An 18,853-nucleotide genomic window follows, 5' to 3' on the forward strand; every position below is an offset into this window, starting at 1 on the left:
TCAAGATATGGAAAGGTCTGGGACTGGAGAGATGGTTCAGAGGTTAAGAGCACTGGCTGCTCTTGCAGTGGGATCTGAGTTCAGTTGCAAGAACCCACATGGTGGCTCACAACCCTCTGTATCTCTAGTCCTAGAAGACCTTGTTCTGACCTCCAAGGATACCAGGCATACACAGGTTGCACAAATACACACATAGGCAAAACACACATATACATTAAATAAGTAAATGATAATTTTAAAAAATAAAGAAGGCATGGAAAGTTCTGGAGATGGAAATCATGGGACTATCTTGATGTCACTGAACTGTGTACCTAAAGCAACACGACAGTTACCAAATGACAGCTCTGAGGATGGTGGGGAATCAGCCTCACTGAGGGGTCTGGAGGGTAGAGGCAGGGTTGTACTCCCACATAGATGCTAGCACAGGTACGGATGCAGGAGGAAGTCTGGCAGGGTTGTAGCCAACAGCAGCCTAGCTGCAGTCAAGGGGCAGGAAACAGGGCATCACTGGAGATTCAGAGGAGGGCCCCACCGAGGCTGAGGTGTTAGGGTGGGGCTCAAAGGTCCAGAGCAGGAAATAGGCAACTGAGAGGAGGCAGAAAGGGGAGGCAGAGGGCTTTGGGAACAGAAGAAATGGTAGGCAGGCCCAGTAGCCTCTGTGAGATCAGAGTTCTCTAAGAACTAAAGAAAAGACACAGAGCATATGACAAGCAGGCAGATGACAGGTGGCTCCAGCTGGGCTTAAGTAAGCAAGCAGCCACTCAGGCATGCAGACGGGGCATAAAGCAAACCTACTGTCCCTATAGTCCTCCATGAGAACAACCTTCCAGTAGGCCAAGTGGCTAAGAGGTCCTCGTTGGCATGGGGGACAATGAGCAGCCTTAGAGTAATGTCCTCAGGGTGACAGGCCAAGGAATGGGTGAGCTTGCACAGGAGTCTAGTGGTCCACAGGAAGGGAGCAAGGATACTCATTACAGAGCTGAGACCAGAAGCCAGAGAGGAGCAGTTCTCAGTGCTAGACCACAGCCTTGCAGGGTCTCTGTACCTCCTAATGCCGACACTCATCAGCCCTGATAATACCACACTGCCCAACTGGTTGCAGAATTATGAAATCATATCTTACAATCCTTGGCCTGAGTGAGACCTCTGAGTAACACACACACTGTGACGAGGGCCACTAACCAGACAAGGCTGACCTAGAACCAAACACTAGAAGCTTTGGTGTGGCCACCTGAACTAGCTGGGCCACTGCCTGCCGCACAGGGCTCTGCAGATGCAGCCCAGGTTCCAACAACAACAACAAAAAGCTCTGGGATATCAATGAAAAGGAAACCTTTAAAGCATATCACAGCTGTGTAAGTGAATGTGTAGACAAGTACCACTGAACACAGACTTACATGGGTGCCAGTGTCTGCTAATGGGGGGAGGCCTGCTGGCACACCATTAGTTTCCAGTCACAGGAAAGATAAGAGACTCGGAAAGCCAACCCCACTAACTTGATGTATGCTCCAGAACATCTGACAGGGAAGTGGGACTAATGCCAATCGCTTTTCATAAATTTTCTTGCAAGAGAAAAAAAAAAAGGCATTTTTCTCCAGAGATGATCATTTCCTCATAATGGTGCTCCCTCAATGGACATCTTAGGGATTAAAATCACTGAAGAAGTGCTGGCTACTGCTGCCAGCAGCAGCACTTTTGGGGACTGGTATTGGCCACTTCACATCCCAGAAGCCCAAAGCCACTGGGCTACAGAAAAGCAGACTTAGGACTCAGCAGTGGGATCTCACAGATCAGCCCAGCCAATACCTTACCACTGCCAGAAAATCAGGTGGCCCAAGACAGCGGATGGCCAACCGCAGATGCCAAGGGCCAACCAAGGGTGCAGAACACCCCAAGCACTCCAGGCCGCAATCTCTCCACAGGGAGCCTACAACCATCAGCCCAAGGTTGTCAAGCAAATCACACTCTTCTCACAGCAGACTTCTGACAGAAAGAGCAGAACTGGCCAGAATCCAGGCAGAACCATGTTTAATAGAATGCCCTCTGAAAACCCATTTCAAAATAGAGAAGCTCTCCCAAACTGTAGAAGCCATAAAAATGCAAAATACTTCTTTACGAAAAACTGAATCAAAATTACGCCTCAATTTTCAAAATAACACACAAGTTATTTCCACTGGTCAGGCACCAAGGTGACAGTCAGCTACCACTGCTCAGCCCAAAGTCAGTTGTTCTCAATCTGCTCCAGATCCAGGTCATTGTGGTCCAGTGGGAAGATGCCCTCCTCTTCTGCACTGTCCCAGTCACTGGGTTCCCCACTGCTCCCACCCTCTCCTGTACTGGCCTCTGGCTCCCCCGAAGCCCAGGCACTGGGACTGGTAGGGCCAGGCCTGGGAATCCTTGGGCTAGAGCCAGGTGTGATGATGCCCACAAGGCCCTGTGAGGTACATGGGGAGGACACAACAGTCTTCGCCTGGGTGTCATCCTCATCATCTTCATAGTCCAGGGAGCAAAGGCTCTTGGAGTTCTTTAAAGTCTGAAATAGAAAAGACAGAGCTGAAGGCATTTCTGATAGGTGTGCAAGACAACATTCTGCCTGCCTATGAGGGCACTGTGTGCTCAGGGTCTAGCTTATCCCAAACAGTCACCAAGCACAAGTTACCTTGGGCTGCTTCCTGCTCATCCCATCCCTGGCCTCATCAGAAAGCAGGGCCACAGAGTTCCTATAGTGCCTACTAGGCTGGTACTGGGAAGCCCAGCATGGACCCACCCAGACCAAAACCAGGTTTGTGAGTGCCTAATACCTGGGAAGCCCTAGACACCAGAGACCTCAGAGAGGGCTGCATCCCAGAGCCTGTCTTGCTTTCAGTAGACAGACTATCCAGGAAGATCCCCATGTACCCCATCTCCAACAACACCCAGTTGTTCCCAAGAGACCTCAGGCAAGATCAGCCAGTGGAACTCATCAGACCCCCCCACACCCATGATTCATTCTCAAATCTTAACTGCCTCAACCCTGCTTCTCACTTTCCTTCCTCGTCTTCTAATGGTTGACCTTCCTCAAACGCAACATGTATTTGAGCTTTATCATCCTAAAACATCTAAGACAAAAACACACATACACACAGAAGGGGCCTCTGACTATCCTTTTCCAGGCATGCACACTGAGCCCTGCCAGCATCTTAGGCTGCCTCCAGCATATACTACCCAAGGCATACCTAGGGCACAGAGCCGTAAGGGCCAGCTGAGAGGCTATGCTGTCTGCATGTGCTCTGTGAATTCAACTACCAGTCTCTGCTCCAAACAGAGTTCTCTCCCAATTCCAATAGTCCTTGCCTACTCAGAGGGCTTCTTAGACTGCTGCACATGCCTCTTAGAAGTCCTCAGATGCAAATAGGGCCACACCATACCTACTGCCTTTGACATGGCTAGGCCTCGTTGTGCTCCCTGCCACTTCCCTGGGGACCAGTGTTCCCCTTCCAGGAGGGCCCAGGCCCTTTCACGCGCCCTGTCTATGTGCTCCCTGCAATCTCCACCAGGCTCCTTTAAACTGGCCTCTGACAGGTGCCAGCACATGGCTGAAGACTCTAAAAGATATGTGGGTACCAGGACAGTGACACAGATAGCAGGACCCAGGCCATGAAGCCAGGCTGGTCGTCAGAACACTAGCTAATTGGTGCTACAAAACAAAAGAAATAACCTTCCTAAAATGCCTCTTGAATGAGACAGAGAGACACAGAGATAGAGACAGAGAGACACACAGAGAGAAACAAAGTAACCCAGGGTGGCTTCAACTTGCTATGTAGCTGAGAGTGATCCTCCTTCTGAATGCTGGGGTTTCAGGCATGTGCTACCACTCTTAGCAAAAATCTATTTTTTTTGACTAGAACATCCCTAGAAACAGTCTCATCACAAACAGACATAAACACATAAGCCCTAAGGCAGAACAGAGCTCCTTTCTCAGAGCAGTGCTTTTATGGGAATTAGTTGTCTCCACAAGACAAGCTGCAGTCTCTTTTGTTTTTATTGTTCAGCTATAAAAAGTGACTCCCTGCTGGGCATATGGCCCTTGACTATGTACACAGCTGTCATCCTAGTACTCAGGAGCTGGAGGGCAGGAGGATCTCAATTTCTAGGCTAAATGGGAAGATAAACAGAGAGACCCTGTCTCGAAAAACAGTAAACCAATTTGAGAAGTAATATTCTAAAGAGCAAATCCTCAAAAGATATAAGCAGCTAGGTTCTGGTCACAAAAATGAAAAGACATAATATATTTTTTACTCAAATCAAGATGTATTTGACTATCCATGTCATTGTACCAACTGGAGGATGCTGTGTCAGCTTGTTTCCTGTGGCCCTGCTAGACAGTGGCAATATCCAAGTGGCCCTGGGCACGTAGCAGCAGGCAGATCTCCTGTCCTGACAAGAGACATACTTGGGTCTGCAGTCAAAAGCCTGCGCCTAGGATTTACACAGTAGTCTAACAGATGTGTGAGAAAACCCTGCTGAGCCCCATTGTCCTCTAAGTCAGCTCAGCAGGGAGCAGCAGCCTCTGACGACTCCTCTATTCACAGAGAAATAACTGCCACTCAACAAAGAACCTGACACAAACCACCTAGAATACAGACAGAGGTCACAGCCTACACCTCTGCTGACTTGAACTGGCACCATCCCCAAAGGATGTCCCCAAGGGAGGACCCAGAACCTATTGCCACTCAATGATGATCTGCATCCAGGTAAACAAACCAACAAGACTGTTAAAAAATAAAGACCAGGGTGCTATACATGCCAGCCATCTTCTAAGTTGAGTGAAACTGACATTTTCTGTAGTATCCAGTTACCGTAGCAAACCTCCTCAGTCACGGTGAAGCCAGGGGGATTCTAGGAACACACACTCTCCTACAACCATGCTGCCATGCTTCCACAAGCATCCGAGGGTTTGCCTTTCCACCAGCACTGACCACATGCTGAGGAAGTCACATGGCAGGTAAAGACGCCTAAATCTGTGTTCACAAGCTCCACTTCCTGCCAGTAAAACTGCTGTACAGACCAAGGGAAAGCCGGAGTCGAAGCCAGATAGAGTAAGAGACACCTAGAGCCTAGCTCTGTGTGTCTGTGCCAGGCCAAGACCCCAGTACAACCATCAACAGACATTCATGCACATCCGGAGGGTGTACACATCCAGGAGGGTGTACACATCAGGAGGGTGTACACATCAGGAGAGTGTACACATCCAGGAGGGTGTACACATCCAGGAGAGCCTCCCTCAGGTGTCAGGGAGGGAAACATCAGCCTGTTCCAAGTTACAGAGGCCTGAGGAATACTGAACATCCATGCCTTGGCAGATAAAAGATAGCCAGAGCACACATGCACGCATGTGCATGTCCCATATATGTCATAGGGAGTCCCTCTTACCACCATGCAGTGCCTGCCCCCAGCTCTACTCAAGAAGAGAGGTCTATGCTCAGGAAAGAGTTAATTTCAAAAGTGGATAAGGGTTTTAGGAACAGTGGGGAAAGGGGGATTGAGTACACTCCTGTGCCCCAAATGCAGAGCTCCAGGCCTCCAGGAGGGTGCCATTCTTTCCAGAGACTCAGTCTCTAAAGAAATAGCCAGAAACACAGGAGTCCCAACACCAGTCTACTCCATAAAACTCAAAGCTGAGGTGTGCTCAGACCCATAACTCAAACAGGAGCAAACCAGAGAAAACATCTCACCTGAAGACAGACCAGAGTAAACATGGGTGGAAGCAAGCTGTAGGGACAGAAGCCAGAAAAAATTTCACCCTCTCTCAACAAGGTGCAGAATGTCCACAGAGGTAAGATACCCCTAGCCCTTCAAAACAAGAATCACTGGACTGGCGGAGAACCACCAAGGAGACAGGAATGGGTATGAGGGGCTCGGAGAAGCCCCAGTGCCTCAGCCCACTGAAGAAAAGAAATAGTAAGGTGTCCTGGTCATGAAGTCAGGATGGAAGAGTCTACAGACCGCGAGAGGAAACTCAAAGGATCATCCCCAGAAGTGGATGCCCAGTCAGCAGGCAAATGTCAGTCCAGCAGAAACACAAGTTGGTCAAGGTCCCAGGAAGTGTATGGAAGAATGGCCTGAAGGGGATGAAAGGGTGGTACTCCGAACTAGGTACACAGGGCAACTGATCATTCTGGACATAGTGATCCATAATGCCCCACCACGGACTGGGGAAAAGGCAAGCCTGGGGCTCTACCCACACCCCACAGACCTCAAGGAAGCTAGCTGGCCTCTGCAGGGAAGATGATGGAGCAGGACTGGAGGTCAGATTCAGGTCCTCATGCTTGTGTGGTAAACATTTTACTGACTGAGACATCTCCCCAGCCCCCACGCATTCTTTTTTGAAGGGCCTCCCTCACAAAGACTTTAATTTTTTTCTAGCCAGGTATGATGCAACATGCTTTTAATCCCAATACTGGGGTCACAGAGACAAGAAGGTCCCTGGGCCCCTGGTCACTTGGTCTAGCCAAATTGGTGAAGCCCATGTCCCACAGAGAAGCTTCCTTTCAATTTTTTAAAAAAAGTGGTTACTAAACTAGCTTAATCCCTAAGTGTATCATAAGTATTTGCATATTTGCCCTTCTACCTACAGGTAAGTGTAGTCCTCACCCTCATCAAAGAAATCTCTCTGCAACAGAGGAAGAACCACACCAATCAAAAATACTGAGTCATGGAGCCCAGCCCCGATGGACACATTTACAAAACAACGCTCTCACCTAAGGCTCAGGGAACATTGTAGAAGAGGGAGCAGAAAGCTTCTAAGAGCCAGAGGGCCACAGAGTTTGCTGTGAGACTGTGTTTCCTACTAATGTCAGAAGGCATAGTCTCACCAACATGACTGCCTAAACACGAGCTAAATAAGAACAGACAAGCCAAAGTGGACCAGAGAAAAGACCACAGGCCTCAACCCTACACAGAGAACTACAGGAATATGTATGAATATACAGATGTGCATATAACAAAAATTAATGAAAAAAAGAGGCCATGAATGTGAAGGAGAGCAAGGAGGGGTACATGGAAGGGTTTGAAGGGAGGAAAGGAAACAGGGAAATGATGTAATTATAATCTCAAAAATAAAAGAATTAATAAATTAAAAAATAAAAGTGGGTGACATGCCTGAGGACACCATCCAAGGTTGAACTCTAGATTACTGCACACATGAACACACACACCCACACATAAATATGCACACAAATCAAAGTAAAAACATATACAAAAGCCACAGTGCTATTCTCACCTGGCCTCCTAGACTACTCACCCTGTCCCTACAACACCATCTGTCTACACAATTCCAGGTGTTCTAGCCAGTGCCTGCTCAACACTCAGGACCTTCCTGCTCAGCTTCCTGTCCTATGACCTGAAGGTACGGTGAGACAGCACAGCTCAGATGCCTCCAGCTGAACTGGGCTCACCTGCTGCTACCCAGCAACAGCTAACTATACGGTGATGCTGGCCTTCGAGTTTAAGTCACAATGGGATGTGGGGACTAAGTGGAGGCTGACTAGAATAGGGTTCACACCAGGAACAGGGGGCATCTGAATCCTTAAGCAGACAACTGGGGTAGGGAAGGAGGAGGGAACCACTGCTCAGGAGGACTGAACAGTGGAGCAGGATGAGGTGGGGCCCATAAGACACCCCACCTCCACAATGAGCTCATCTATAATGTCCTAGCACCAGCACTGCCCTGGACAGATTTACCTTTCTTACCTCCTGTGGAGCCCCGAGTGTTCACAGCATCTCCAGAGCAGGATTATCCCTTGGTTATCAGTCTATCTTTGTTATAAGCTAACCTCTTCCCTAAAAGGTACCAAGCCAAGGACTCCTCTGCTGGCATACTCATTCTATGCCACTGTCCTCCTGGCATACACATGGTGATGCCACATACCACATCCAGAGCACTGGCTAGCAGGGGATTCTTGGGTACCCAGAACTTTTTGCCAGCTATCCACCAGCCAACATCACACTAAAGGCACCAATGCTTCCTATCAGCCCTCTACAGTCACACCAGGGAGACTGGGCTTTCAGCCCTCAGAGTCACCAGCTTCTGGAAAATCTGACTGTCAGACAGAGTCCACAGTCACATCAGCAGAATGTAAAATAGGCATCAACAGGAACTAAGCTACCTCCTCAAGATGGACTGTCAGACAGGCTTCTCCTAAACCCAGTGGCAGTCTGTCCTATCTGCACTGTCCCAGTATGGACTCAACAGACACACTAAAGCAGCTCCTTTCAGGACAGCCCTGGCACCACCCATAACACCCAGAGTTTGACATTCACTCACAGCGTGCCTACAGGAGGCAAATCAGACCTGAAGCCCTGGGACAGGTATGGATAATGGGGCAGTTGGGAACTGCCAGTCACCAAGAGAAGAGAGGCACAAAACCCTACCCAAACCCCAGATGCATCCAAGTAGACATGCCCTCCTAGCCACAGTGAGAGCCCATCCTCACTGTTCTCTTCTCCTTCTCCTCATTGCCAGCAGTGGGCACCTCTCTGGGATCACGTGACAGCAGGCAGTGGTCTACTGCACCCACTAAAATCCTCCCTCAAAACCAAACACTCTGCTGGGTGGTGGTGGTACACACCTTTAATTTCAGAACTCAGGAGGCAGAAGAGGCAGGTGAATCTCTGAGTTCAAGGCCAGCTCGGTCTATAGAGTGAGTTCCAGGACGGCCAGGGCTACACAGAGAAACCCTGTCTCAAAACAAAACAAAACACTCCCCCAGGATGTGAGAGCACAGCACATCTAGGTACCTGCTGGTCTCTGAATGAGGCACAGCCCAAGCCAGCAGCTCTGGCTCCTGTAGCCATCACAAGCCAAGGGTCTAGGCCTTCGGTGGTACCAAGCTCTGCCTCAACTTCCAAAAAAGGCTTCTCACTTTTTTTTTTTTAATATAAAATACTTCATATATACACTTTTTTTTCCTTTTTTTTTTTTTTTTTAAAGTTTCTTAAGACAGGGTTTCTCTATGTATCTGCCATGGCTGTCCTGGAACTAGCCCTGTAGACCAGGGCCTCAAACTCATGGAGATCCTCCTGCCACTGCCTCCCGAGAGCTGGGATTACAAGCATACGCCACCACCACCCAGTGGCTTCTCACTTTCTAAGTAACTGCCACCCTCAAAATGTAGTTAGGGTCCCCAAGAGATGAGGATGCACCAAATACAACAGCTTAGTTGAAAATCCACACTCTGCCCCTCCTTGCTTCCTGAGAGCCCAGGGTCCAAGGTCTAGATGTGGGGCTCTGCCTGTGGAGTATGACTGAAGTTTTGGGGGTCAGCTGGGATAGGCCAGCCCCCTACCAACCAAGCTATGCCATGTTCCCTGACAAGCTGGCCTTACACGGCATCTTGGTTCAGAAGAAAGTAGTCAAGAAAGATTAGAGGACTGCTGGCCATAACCACCCTTACCCAAGACCAACACAAGGCAAAGCATAGGCTTCCTAAGCAACCCAGAACAAAAATGTAGCCTCACCCGTGTCATTTTCAGAAAGTCCAAGGATGGGCGTGTCCACCTGGCATCCTCCTCCCGTCTCCGCTTGCGCCGGACCCTCCTCCCATCCAATACACAAGGCTGTGACCGGCACCGGAGCAGGCCATGGTGTCGACCTAGCTCAGGTGTGGATGTGGGGGTGCTGCTGGCTGAAGGCAGGCAAGTGCTTGCATCTACAAGGTGCTCTTGTGAGAGAGACAGTCGGCGCCTGGAGGAAAACGGACAGGGTCCTGCAGAAAGCCAAGGTGGACCTGAGCTTGTATTGCCCTCACTGCCATCCACAAAGCCACTGCTGGCTGAAGCTGGCCGGGGTGTCAGCGGTGAGGTAGGGCCAGCAGGTGATACAGGACTCCTGGGTAGGCCTGGGCCTAGACTTGCCTGCAGGGTAGGGTTCCCAGGGCCACCGCAGCTCTGCAGTGTGGCACTCCCACCACTGTTGCATCTCCTCTTAGAGATGGGAGTCCAAACCCTGGAGTTACCAGGGCGCCATGGGGAGCGGCATCGAGCCAGCTCCTCTGGTTCTGACAGCGACCGGCAGTGTCGTTTGGTCGGTGGTGCTGCTGGTGGCCCTGTGCTCTCACGGAAGTCCAAGAAGCTGCCCATTTCCATAGGCCCTGGAGATGCCAGCTGCCATTTGAGACCTTCGGCGTGAGACACACCAAGTGGGCCCAATGGGAAGGGGCCTGAGGCCGCCTGGCTTCCAATGGGCCATCCTCCATGTAAGGCCTTCCAGGGACTTTTGTCCACTAAGGAAACACAAAGTTGTGGGAAGAAACAGGTGAGCAATAGGAAGCCACACTGTTGAACCTCTCCCAGGCTCATGGACACATCTGAACAAAAACATCTCTGTTTACATGGTTGCTACTACCTGATCTTCAGTGGCCACTGGCATTTAAATCACCATGTTTCACCTGGTCTTTGTTTTTTTGTTTGTTTGTTTTTTTTTTTTTTGAGACAGAGTCTCTCTCTATAGCCCTGGTTGTACTAAAACTCACTCTGTAGACCAGGCTGATCCTGAAGTCACAGATCCACCTGCCTCTGCCTCCTGAGATTAAAGGTGTGCACCACCATGCCTGGCTTCACCTGGTCTTAAGGAGTTGTCTCTCCACCTGTGTTTCCTGAAAATAACCTGATTCCGATCTTACCTCCATTTCACTAATATATTGCGTCATAAAAATGCTTCACTCCTGTCCCTGGCTAGCCTCTAAAGGTGAACCTTTGTCAGACAGGAGCCAGACAAAGCTACTTCTTAGAAATTGTCACATTTCTCTTTTTTGTTTGTTTCTTTTTGTTTTGTTTTGTTTTGGAGACAGGGTTTCTCTGTGTAGCTTTGAAACATATCCTGGAACTGGCTCTGTAGAACAGGCTGGCCTCAAACTCACAGAGATCCTCCTGGCTTTGCCTCCAGAGTGCTGGAATTAAAGGCGGGTGCCACCACCGCCTGGCAAATTGCTACATTTCTTAATGGCCAAAGCGGACAGCCAGTCTCAAATCTTACAGATAGAGGCTTTGGCTGAAGCTGGGTATAGTGGTTCATTTTTGTGATCCCAATATTTGTGAGGCAAAGGCAGGATTGATGAGCATTTGAGTTTTACTTTGTGTCTGAGATATACAGTGAAACCCTGTCTCAAACAAAATAAGACTTGGCCTGGACATCTGCCTGCTGAACATTGTACAGGAGCCCCCACCCAACATCCTCAAGCCTCCATTTCTTCAGCCCTAAAGCAGGGTGCTGGCAATGGCCCCTTGGGGGCTGGTCATCCTGTAACACCATGTACCTAAGACATCATGGCTTAAATGCAACATCAAACCCCCTGAGGAAGATTCAGGAGTCCTTAAGACACCTGAGCCCAGACTGTAGCTCACAAGACTCAGTCAGGGATATGCCCACATGGCAGCTCTCCATACACGTGCCCAGACCAGTCTAGCTCTCCTCTGGTAAACTCAAGCACTCAGTACAACCTGGCACCCAGACTCTCCATGAGCCTCTAAGAGCTACCATGGCCCTAGGTCCTATTCCTCTTGTTGGCTGCAAAGGGCAGAAACCTGCTCCAGCCCTCACACAGAGAAGTGCAAAGTCAGGTATGTGGGCATCTTCATATAGAGTCAACACAGCTGTGAAGCCCAAATATCCAATGACCTGACCAGAGGATGCTCTGGACACTCTTAATGGGAGGGTATCCAATAGGTCACTCAGCCTTTCCCTGCTTCTTCTAACCACTGTCAAGCTAAAAGACATTGGAGTAGAGGCCACAGAGACCAATAGGAAAAACAGCCAGGGTCACCTCTAGGGAAAGATACATCAAGGGCCCTGGGTTGACCTGAGACAGCAAAGAAGCAAGAGAGGGGGCTGAGGGGAAAAGGGAAGAAAGGAGTGCATAAGAAGCCCTCAGAAACTCAGAGCAGGGACTGAGGTAGTTAACATGGCCCCACAGGCAAGATGGACTGGAGGAGCCAAAATCAAGTGGGAGTGAAGACACAGGCCAGGTGAGATGGGGGAATGGAGACGTCACATCCTCCAACTTTTCATGAAAAAGCAAATCAATCCCTCTACCTGTGTAATCAGCAAGGTGAATCTGACATGGTTCTACCATGTAAGCTGTTCCCACTGTCAAGACCAACATAGGGTGATTCTAATCCCAGGGTCTTTGCTTGGATTTATCAGAAGTGTGCTCCACACTTAGGGACCACTATCCTCTTGAAGCACTAAAGGGCAAAGTGTCAGGAAGTGAAGGCAAGCCTAGGCAGGTCCAGGAGAACTTGTTCAGCCAGTGTACCACAGCAGAATGGCAGCCAGAACCATATACCACCTGATTATCCTCCCGATTGCTGAAGGAAACCACAAAGTGTCTCACATAAAGGGGAAAGCAGTCCCTAGCTTCCTCCCACATCACCAGCAGCAGCAAAGAGAGGCCTTGCTGAGCCTTGACCCTGGCCCATCCTGCTCAGAGACCAGTTCTGACTCCTAGACCATGAGTGGGGGTGGGGGTAGGGGAGGGTGGCTCATGATCTTCCTGTCCCACATGTAGGTCACACAAAGGCCTCCCCAAATCTTGTTCTAAATATCTGACTCAGTCCAACTCCAAAATCCCCTCCTGGCCAAAGGTCCAACACCACCTTGCTCCATCATCAGTTACTTTAGCCCTAGAAAGAGCCCCACCTGGGCTTCTGAGACACTTACCGCCAATCTCCAAAGGGAACAAATGGCCACTTTTGTTCAGTTTCTCAGCAGAATACTAAAAGTGACAAGAGAGAAGTCTCAGTACTCATGTGCAAACTCCAGAGTTCACTGCAGTAATGCTATCTCTCCCTTACACCTCTGTTGGTGTTTAAAATAAAAAGCACTGACCTCTAGAAAATATCTTTTTCTTCATAAAAGGGTTGAGTTTTGGTTTTTTTTTTGTTTGTTTTTGTTTTTGTTTTTCGAGACAGGGTTTCTCTGTAGCTTTGGAGCCTGTCCTGGAGCTCTGTAGACCAGGCTGGCCTCGAACTCACAGAGATCCACCTGCCTCTGCCTCCCAAGTGCTGGGATTACAGGCGTGCGCCACCACCGCCCGGCTAGAGTTTTGTTTTTTTGGTTTTTTGGTTTTTTTTAACATTTATTCTCTGTATAGAGGGGCAGGTTGTACATGTGCTACAGTGCACATGTTAAAATGAGAAGTAACCTACGGGAGTCAGTTCTTTCCTTCCACCACATGGGTTCCAGGTCCAAACTCAGGTCATCAGGTTTGGCAACAAATACCTTTACTCACTGAGGCATTTCACTGGCCCAATGGAAGTTTTAACCTAACGAGATGTAGCTGAACAAACGACATCGTCTCGAACCACTACACACTTCCTCATACTTGCTTTTGAAGTTCTGGCCTTTACTTTTAGATGGTGTGTGCTAATGGTCTTTCAAACCTCACCACCTAGTTACTCTTCAGAAAGACCCTGAGAGGCTGGAAACAGTTCAGCAGTTAAGAGACAGCTCAGCATCGGCTGCTCTTTCAGGACCCCAGTTCAATTCCCAGCACCCACACAGAAGCTCACAACCATCTGTAACTCTAATTCCAGGGGAATCTGATGCCATCTTCTGGCCTCCTTGAGCACCAGGTACAGACATGGTGTACATACACTCAGGCTAAATACTAATACATGGAATATACAAAAAAATAAGTGCAAAAAAACACCCATACAGACAAAATTGAAGAATAAATAAATAAATAAATAAATAAATAGATAGATAAATAAATAAATAAGACTGAGCCAAGAACTAAGAACCCTTTACTGCTCATGATGGTACAAATCTAGGATCCATGCCTTAGCTTGATGGTCCCTGTCCTGAGAAGGGTTCAGACACCAGGATGACCCACAACAAGGCAGATAGATGATAAGCTACTGGAAGTCTCAGAGATTAGCAGGAAATGCTAGAGCAACTGCACCAGAAGTCTTGGGGAACTACTGTTGCTTCAGATAAAGAGAAAGCCAGGTGTTTGGTACACATTTATAAGCCCAACATTCAGGAAGGCCAAGGCAAGTGGAATACTCCAAGTTCCAGGCCAGTTTGAGCTACTTAGCAAGAGCTTGTTCAATCAATCAACCAATCAATAAGCAAGACAAGTGTAGTGTCACATGCCTGTAATCTAGCACTTGGGATTTCATAAAGATGGAAAAGAAGGATCAGGATTTTGGCAATATAGCAAGGTGGGCTAGGTAAAACTCCATTCTCAAAAAAAAAAAAAAAAAAAAGAAAGAAAAAGAAAAAGAAAGAAAAAAGAAAAGAAAAACAAATAAAAATAAAAGAAGTTGCCAGGTGGTGGTGGCACACACCCAGTACTAGGTAGGCAGAGCAAGGCGGATCTCTGTGAGTTTGAGGCCAGCCTGACCTACAGAGCAAAATCCAGGACAGGCACCAAAACAGAGAAACTTTGTAGGGGGGGGGGGGGCGTGGAGAACATACATAAAGGAAGGAAGGGAGGGAGGGAGGGAGGGAGGGAGGGAGGGAGGGAGGAAGGAAGGAAGGAAGAGAGGGAGGGAGGGAGGGAGGGAGGGAGGGAGAGAGAGAGAGAGAGAGAGAGAAAGAGAGAAAGAAAGAAAGAAAGAAAGAAAGAAAGAAAGAAAGAAAGAAAGAAAGAAAGAAAGAAAGAAAGAAAGAAAGAAAGATTGAATTTGGGTTTATGACTCAGAAAAGGTACCCTTTAACAACAGGTAGCCTGTCTACAGGCAGACAGATCTTCCTCTACAGTGCATTATGTTTCCCCAAGCACAGCTGAATGGAGGTGGTGAACACATGACCAGCCTGGTACTGTGGTCACTGGACCACCTCAGGCTAAGATGTAAAGAGAGAAAGCTACTTTACAGATACTGTAAATGGTGGAAGCTCTTAGCCACTGTGCATAATTAGTGGGCTGCCCACACCTTTCAAATAGCTACAAATGCCTCCAGCCTTGGGCCAGCATAATAGTTTCCCGTTCCACGAGGCTGATAGCCACTCCCCTAGCCAACAGTTCTCCTGCTGAGGTCCAACCACTTCCCCAGAGCAAGTACCTACTGTTTTCCTAGCCCACCTTCCCTGGGCCTGCATCCCCAGTGTGCATAAGAATACACCCACCACAATAACCCAATTGACTCCAGGCAGGACAAGCCTTTCTTAGCCAATAGAAATGATTACTGGGGTAGCTGAGGAGCTTTGGGCCTGTACCTAACCAGATGTATTGAGTGGACATTCAAGGACTGGTGCAGCACAGCCAGACACTTCACAGCAGGCAGCTACAAGGCTCTTTGAGAGATGGACAGAGAAAGAGGTGAACAGCCCAAGGACACGTACAGACACTCAGGACAGTGGGTCTAATGCAAGAGAGCAGAGTACTGATCATGTCCATTTGTAGGAACCAGCCTCTGTCTCATGCCACATCCAAGGGCCTTGAGACATGGCAGCTTCTGAACCTCCTTGGGAGAGATACTCAAGAAAGCAGATTTGCTGAGACAGCAGGCTCCCACTGGGCCAATCCAAGCCTGGCCCTGCCCAGGTTGGTGTCCTGGCTGGGGAACACACACAGGACACCAACCACCCATGATGAGCCTTCCATGCTTCCTGCTTCCCGCTCAGCCACATCACGCCTTCCTCTCGCCTCTTCCCCTGACATCTAGCTTTTATAGCCTTTTACTCTAGCTCTGCTACATCTGTCCTTTACCAATCTAATGGTGGTGGTCTTGGTTGGCCTTCCTCTCTGCTTCCGCTGGCCTCATTATCCTCTTCCCACAGCTAGAGGGTACTGCTGCCCTGACCTGAATCACAGCCCTTCTGCTTCAAGCCCTTGGCACCTAAGAGTCAAATCCCAGGACCAAAGCATATGTCTGAGTTAGGTTTCTACTGCTGTGATAAAGCACGACTAAAAATGACTTGGGAAGGGAAGGGTTTATTTGGCTTACATATCCCTAGTCACCGTCCACTGAGAGAAGCCAAGGCAAGAATTCAATCAAGGTATGAACCAGAGGCAGAAACTAAAGCAGAAGCCATGGAGGAATGCCGCTAACTGGCTTGCTCTGCACAGCTTGTTCAGCCTGCTTTCTTATACTATCCAGGACCAACAACCCAGGGGTGGTGCTATCCCTACTGAGCTGTGCCCTCACCATCAATCACTAGTCAAGAAAATGCCTATATTCTTATTTTCTCAATTAAGATGACCTTTTCCAAGATGTCAAGTTGACAAAAACCAACCAGCTTAGTATATGATCTTCACTGCTACCCTCAGCCAGAAAGCACTTCCTGCTAAAGTCACTGCCCACTTCCTCCAGTTACACTGGCTCCTGATCTCCTGCCTCTCTAGAGGCAAATAAACACTTTCCCAGCTCTGTATTAAAGCCTCAGTGCAGAACTGAAATGCACATGTGAAATTCAGGTACCAATGTCTCCTGATGTCTGAAAATACTCCTAAGCCCAAATACATGTGACAGCTGGGCCCAACTACCTGTCAATTGCTCCTTCCTTGTTGCCCCCAAATCCTTCAGTCTCCCTGCTAACAAAAAATTTCCAAATCTTTTTTTAAAAAGTGGGGGGTGGAGGGGGTGGCAGGGAGAGAGATAGCTCAGAGGTTAAGAGCACTCGGCTGCTCTTCCAGAGGTCCTAAGTTGGATGAATTCCCGGCAACCACATGGTGGTCCACATAATAAAGAAATCTTTATTAATACCAATTAAAAATAAAAACTTCTGCCATCTTCAATGTACACCCCAATCACACCCCAGATCCTCGTTGTTGCTCTGGCAGTGATACATGAGGCACTGCCTTCACCAATCCTCCACCTATGGTCACAACCATCTGTGCCTCTCCTCCCTTGAGGTAGCAATGAGTCAGATACAATCACTCATTTTTCTAGGTCTTTCTGTAACAGCTGGACTATTCACTATCCTCCAAGCGTGAAAAGGCAAAGTAAGAAAAATTGGGTGTGCCTCAGGTTCAGGGTATCTAAGTTGGGAAAAAAAAGGAGCCCAAATGACCAAATAAAATGAACCTAGATAGCAGAGATGGGAGGAGCCAGCCCTGCTGAATCAGGGGAGGACTAGAAGACACTGGCTTTAGAGGAGGACCATGGGTGCAGGATGAAGCACACACTGTGAGCCCATAATGACAGAGTCCATGGTGGCAGACGTCAGCTTCGGTCCCCAACAGAGCCCCAAGACTACGTCATGTCCCTTGCATTCTCCTCTAGCTCTGCTGCTCTTGAGCTTCAAAAGCTGCATCATTCTGGTGGCCCAAGTGCCACAACTGTGGCCACCACAAGTTGTCCCCACCCAGCACATCGGAACTCAAGCAGGCAGCCCAAACAACACAGACTAGCACCACAGTCATGGCAACAGAGACACTGAATGCTTAATGACTTTCAGTTTTATTAAAAATTTAATTATTTCAGGGGTTGGGGATTTAGCTCAGTGGTAGAGTGCTTGCCTAGCAAGCACAAGGCCCTGGGTTCGGTCCTCAGCTCTGGGGAAAAAAAAAAATTAATTATTTCAAATTTTACTTTTAAAATTGATATTCAGTTTTGTTATTAGAAAACTCCCAATGTGGGGCTGGAGAGATGGCTCAGAGGTTAAGAGCACTGACAGCTCTTCCAGAGGTCCTGAGTTCAATTCCCAGCAACCACATGGTGGCTCACAACCATCTGTAATGAGATCTGATGCCCTCTTCTGGCCTGCAGTCATACATGCTGTATACATAATAAATAAATAAATCTAAAAAAAAAAAAGAAAGAAAGAAAGAAAGAAGGAAGGAAGGAAAGAAGGAAGGAAAGAAGGAAAGAAAAAGAAAACTCCCAATGGGTGGTGGTGGCAGCAGCGCACGCCTTTAACCCAATACTTGGGAGGCAGAGGCAGGTGGATCTCTGTGAGTTCGAGGCCAGCCTGGTCTCTACAGAGCTAGTCCAAGACAGGCTCCAAAGCTACAGAGAAACCTTGTCTCGAAAAACCAAAAAAATAAATAAATAAACCTAATAAATTAATTATGAATTAATAAATAAATAAATGGCTTCATGGTTTAAAAAAAAAAAAAAAGGCCCAACTACCAAACTAAAGCAGGTGAATGAATCTGTGTTGATAAAATCTGAGACATCCCTGGAAAGGGGCAGCAGGACCACAGGATCACTTACCCTGGCAGATTTGGTAAGCAGGCCACAGAATTCTGTGTAGATCAGCTTTGCATTATTAGAAGTTGATTTGGTTTGTGGTGATGATTATGACAGACACTGGCTTCTGTCCAATGCCCCCACTCAGCTCTGCCTCCACCCTACAGTGTGCTGTCTCCATGTCTATGTCTCCACACAGTGGGCTGTGCCCACCTCTGACCCCCAAGCTGACTCACCGGGCCAGCCTCACGGGCCCTTCGGGTAAGGTCATCCAAACTCTGGTTCTGCAGCTTCTCTGTGATAAGAGTGACCATGGTCGGGGCTCTTCCTTGGTCCACATCTATGGGCACTGGATTTCCAGAACACTGGACATCAGCAGTCTCAAGCCATCAGATCTGAGCTAAAACACAAGATTATAGCTCTGACTTAATGATGCTGATCCATTTCCATGAATTCTTCAGGGCTATGTCTCTGCAAAGAGAAATTTCCACATGACCATATGTAGAATGCTTCAGTCCATATTTCTGTTATATACAACATCCTGTATACACAAAATGTTCCTAACATCCCTCTGACAAATACCTTCCTGATTGCAAGACAACCAAGCATGTTCCTTCCTAGAACCTCCAATAACATCTTTTAACCTCTGGTAACCTTCTAATAACATCTAGTGGGTTTCAATCTGTGGGTCACAACCCCTTGGGAGTGGCAGGGGGAGTGCTGAACAACCATTTCA

General features: G+C 48.2%; 1 protein-coding gene across 7 annotated transcripts in view; it reads right to left on the reverse strand.

The window, feature by feature from the left end:
- Nucleotides 1–2,011: 2,011 nt before the first annotated feature.
- The window catches only part of Fam53a (family with sequence similarity 53 member A), a 31,816-nt gene continuing 14,974 nt past the window's right edge, over nt 2,012–18,853 (reverse strand). For 5 of the 7 annotated variants that reach the window (XM_036201522.1, XM_036201517.1, XM_036201519.1 and 2 more), the window contains 4 exons: nt 18,354–18,588; nt 12,698–12,752; nt 9,499–10,262; nt 2,012–2,533 (listed from right to left, as the gene is read on the reverse strand). In XM_036201522.1, coding sequence (XP_036057415.1) covers nt 2,222–2,533; nt 9,499–10,262; nt 12,698–12,752; nt 18,354–18,431 — 1,209 coding nt within the window. In that variant the 5' untranslated portion in view covers nt 18,432–18,588 and the 3' untranslated portion in view covers nt 2,012–2,221. The remainder of the gene's footprint in view (nt 2,534–9,498; nt 10,263–12,697; nt 12,753–18,353; nt 18,589–18,853) is intronic. The other 2 variants (XM_036201521.1, XM_036201516.1) reach the window with 1 other exon arrangement.

The sequence above is a fragment of the Onychomys torridus genome, chromosome 10 (genome assembly GCF_903995425.1).
Source record: "Onychomys torridus chromosome 10, mOncTor1.1, whole genome shotgun sequence".
NCBI lineage: Eukaryota > Metazoa > Chordata > Mammalia > Rodentia > Cricetidae > Onychomys > Onychomys torridus.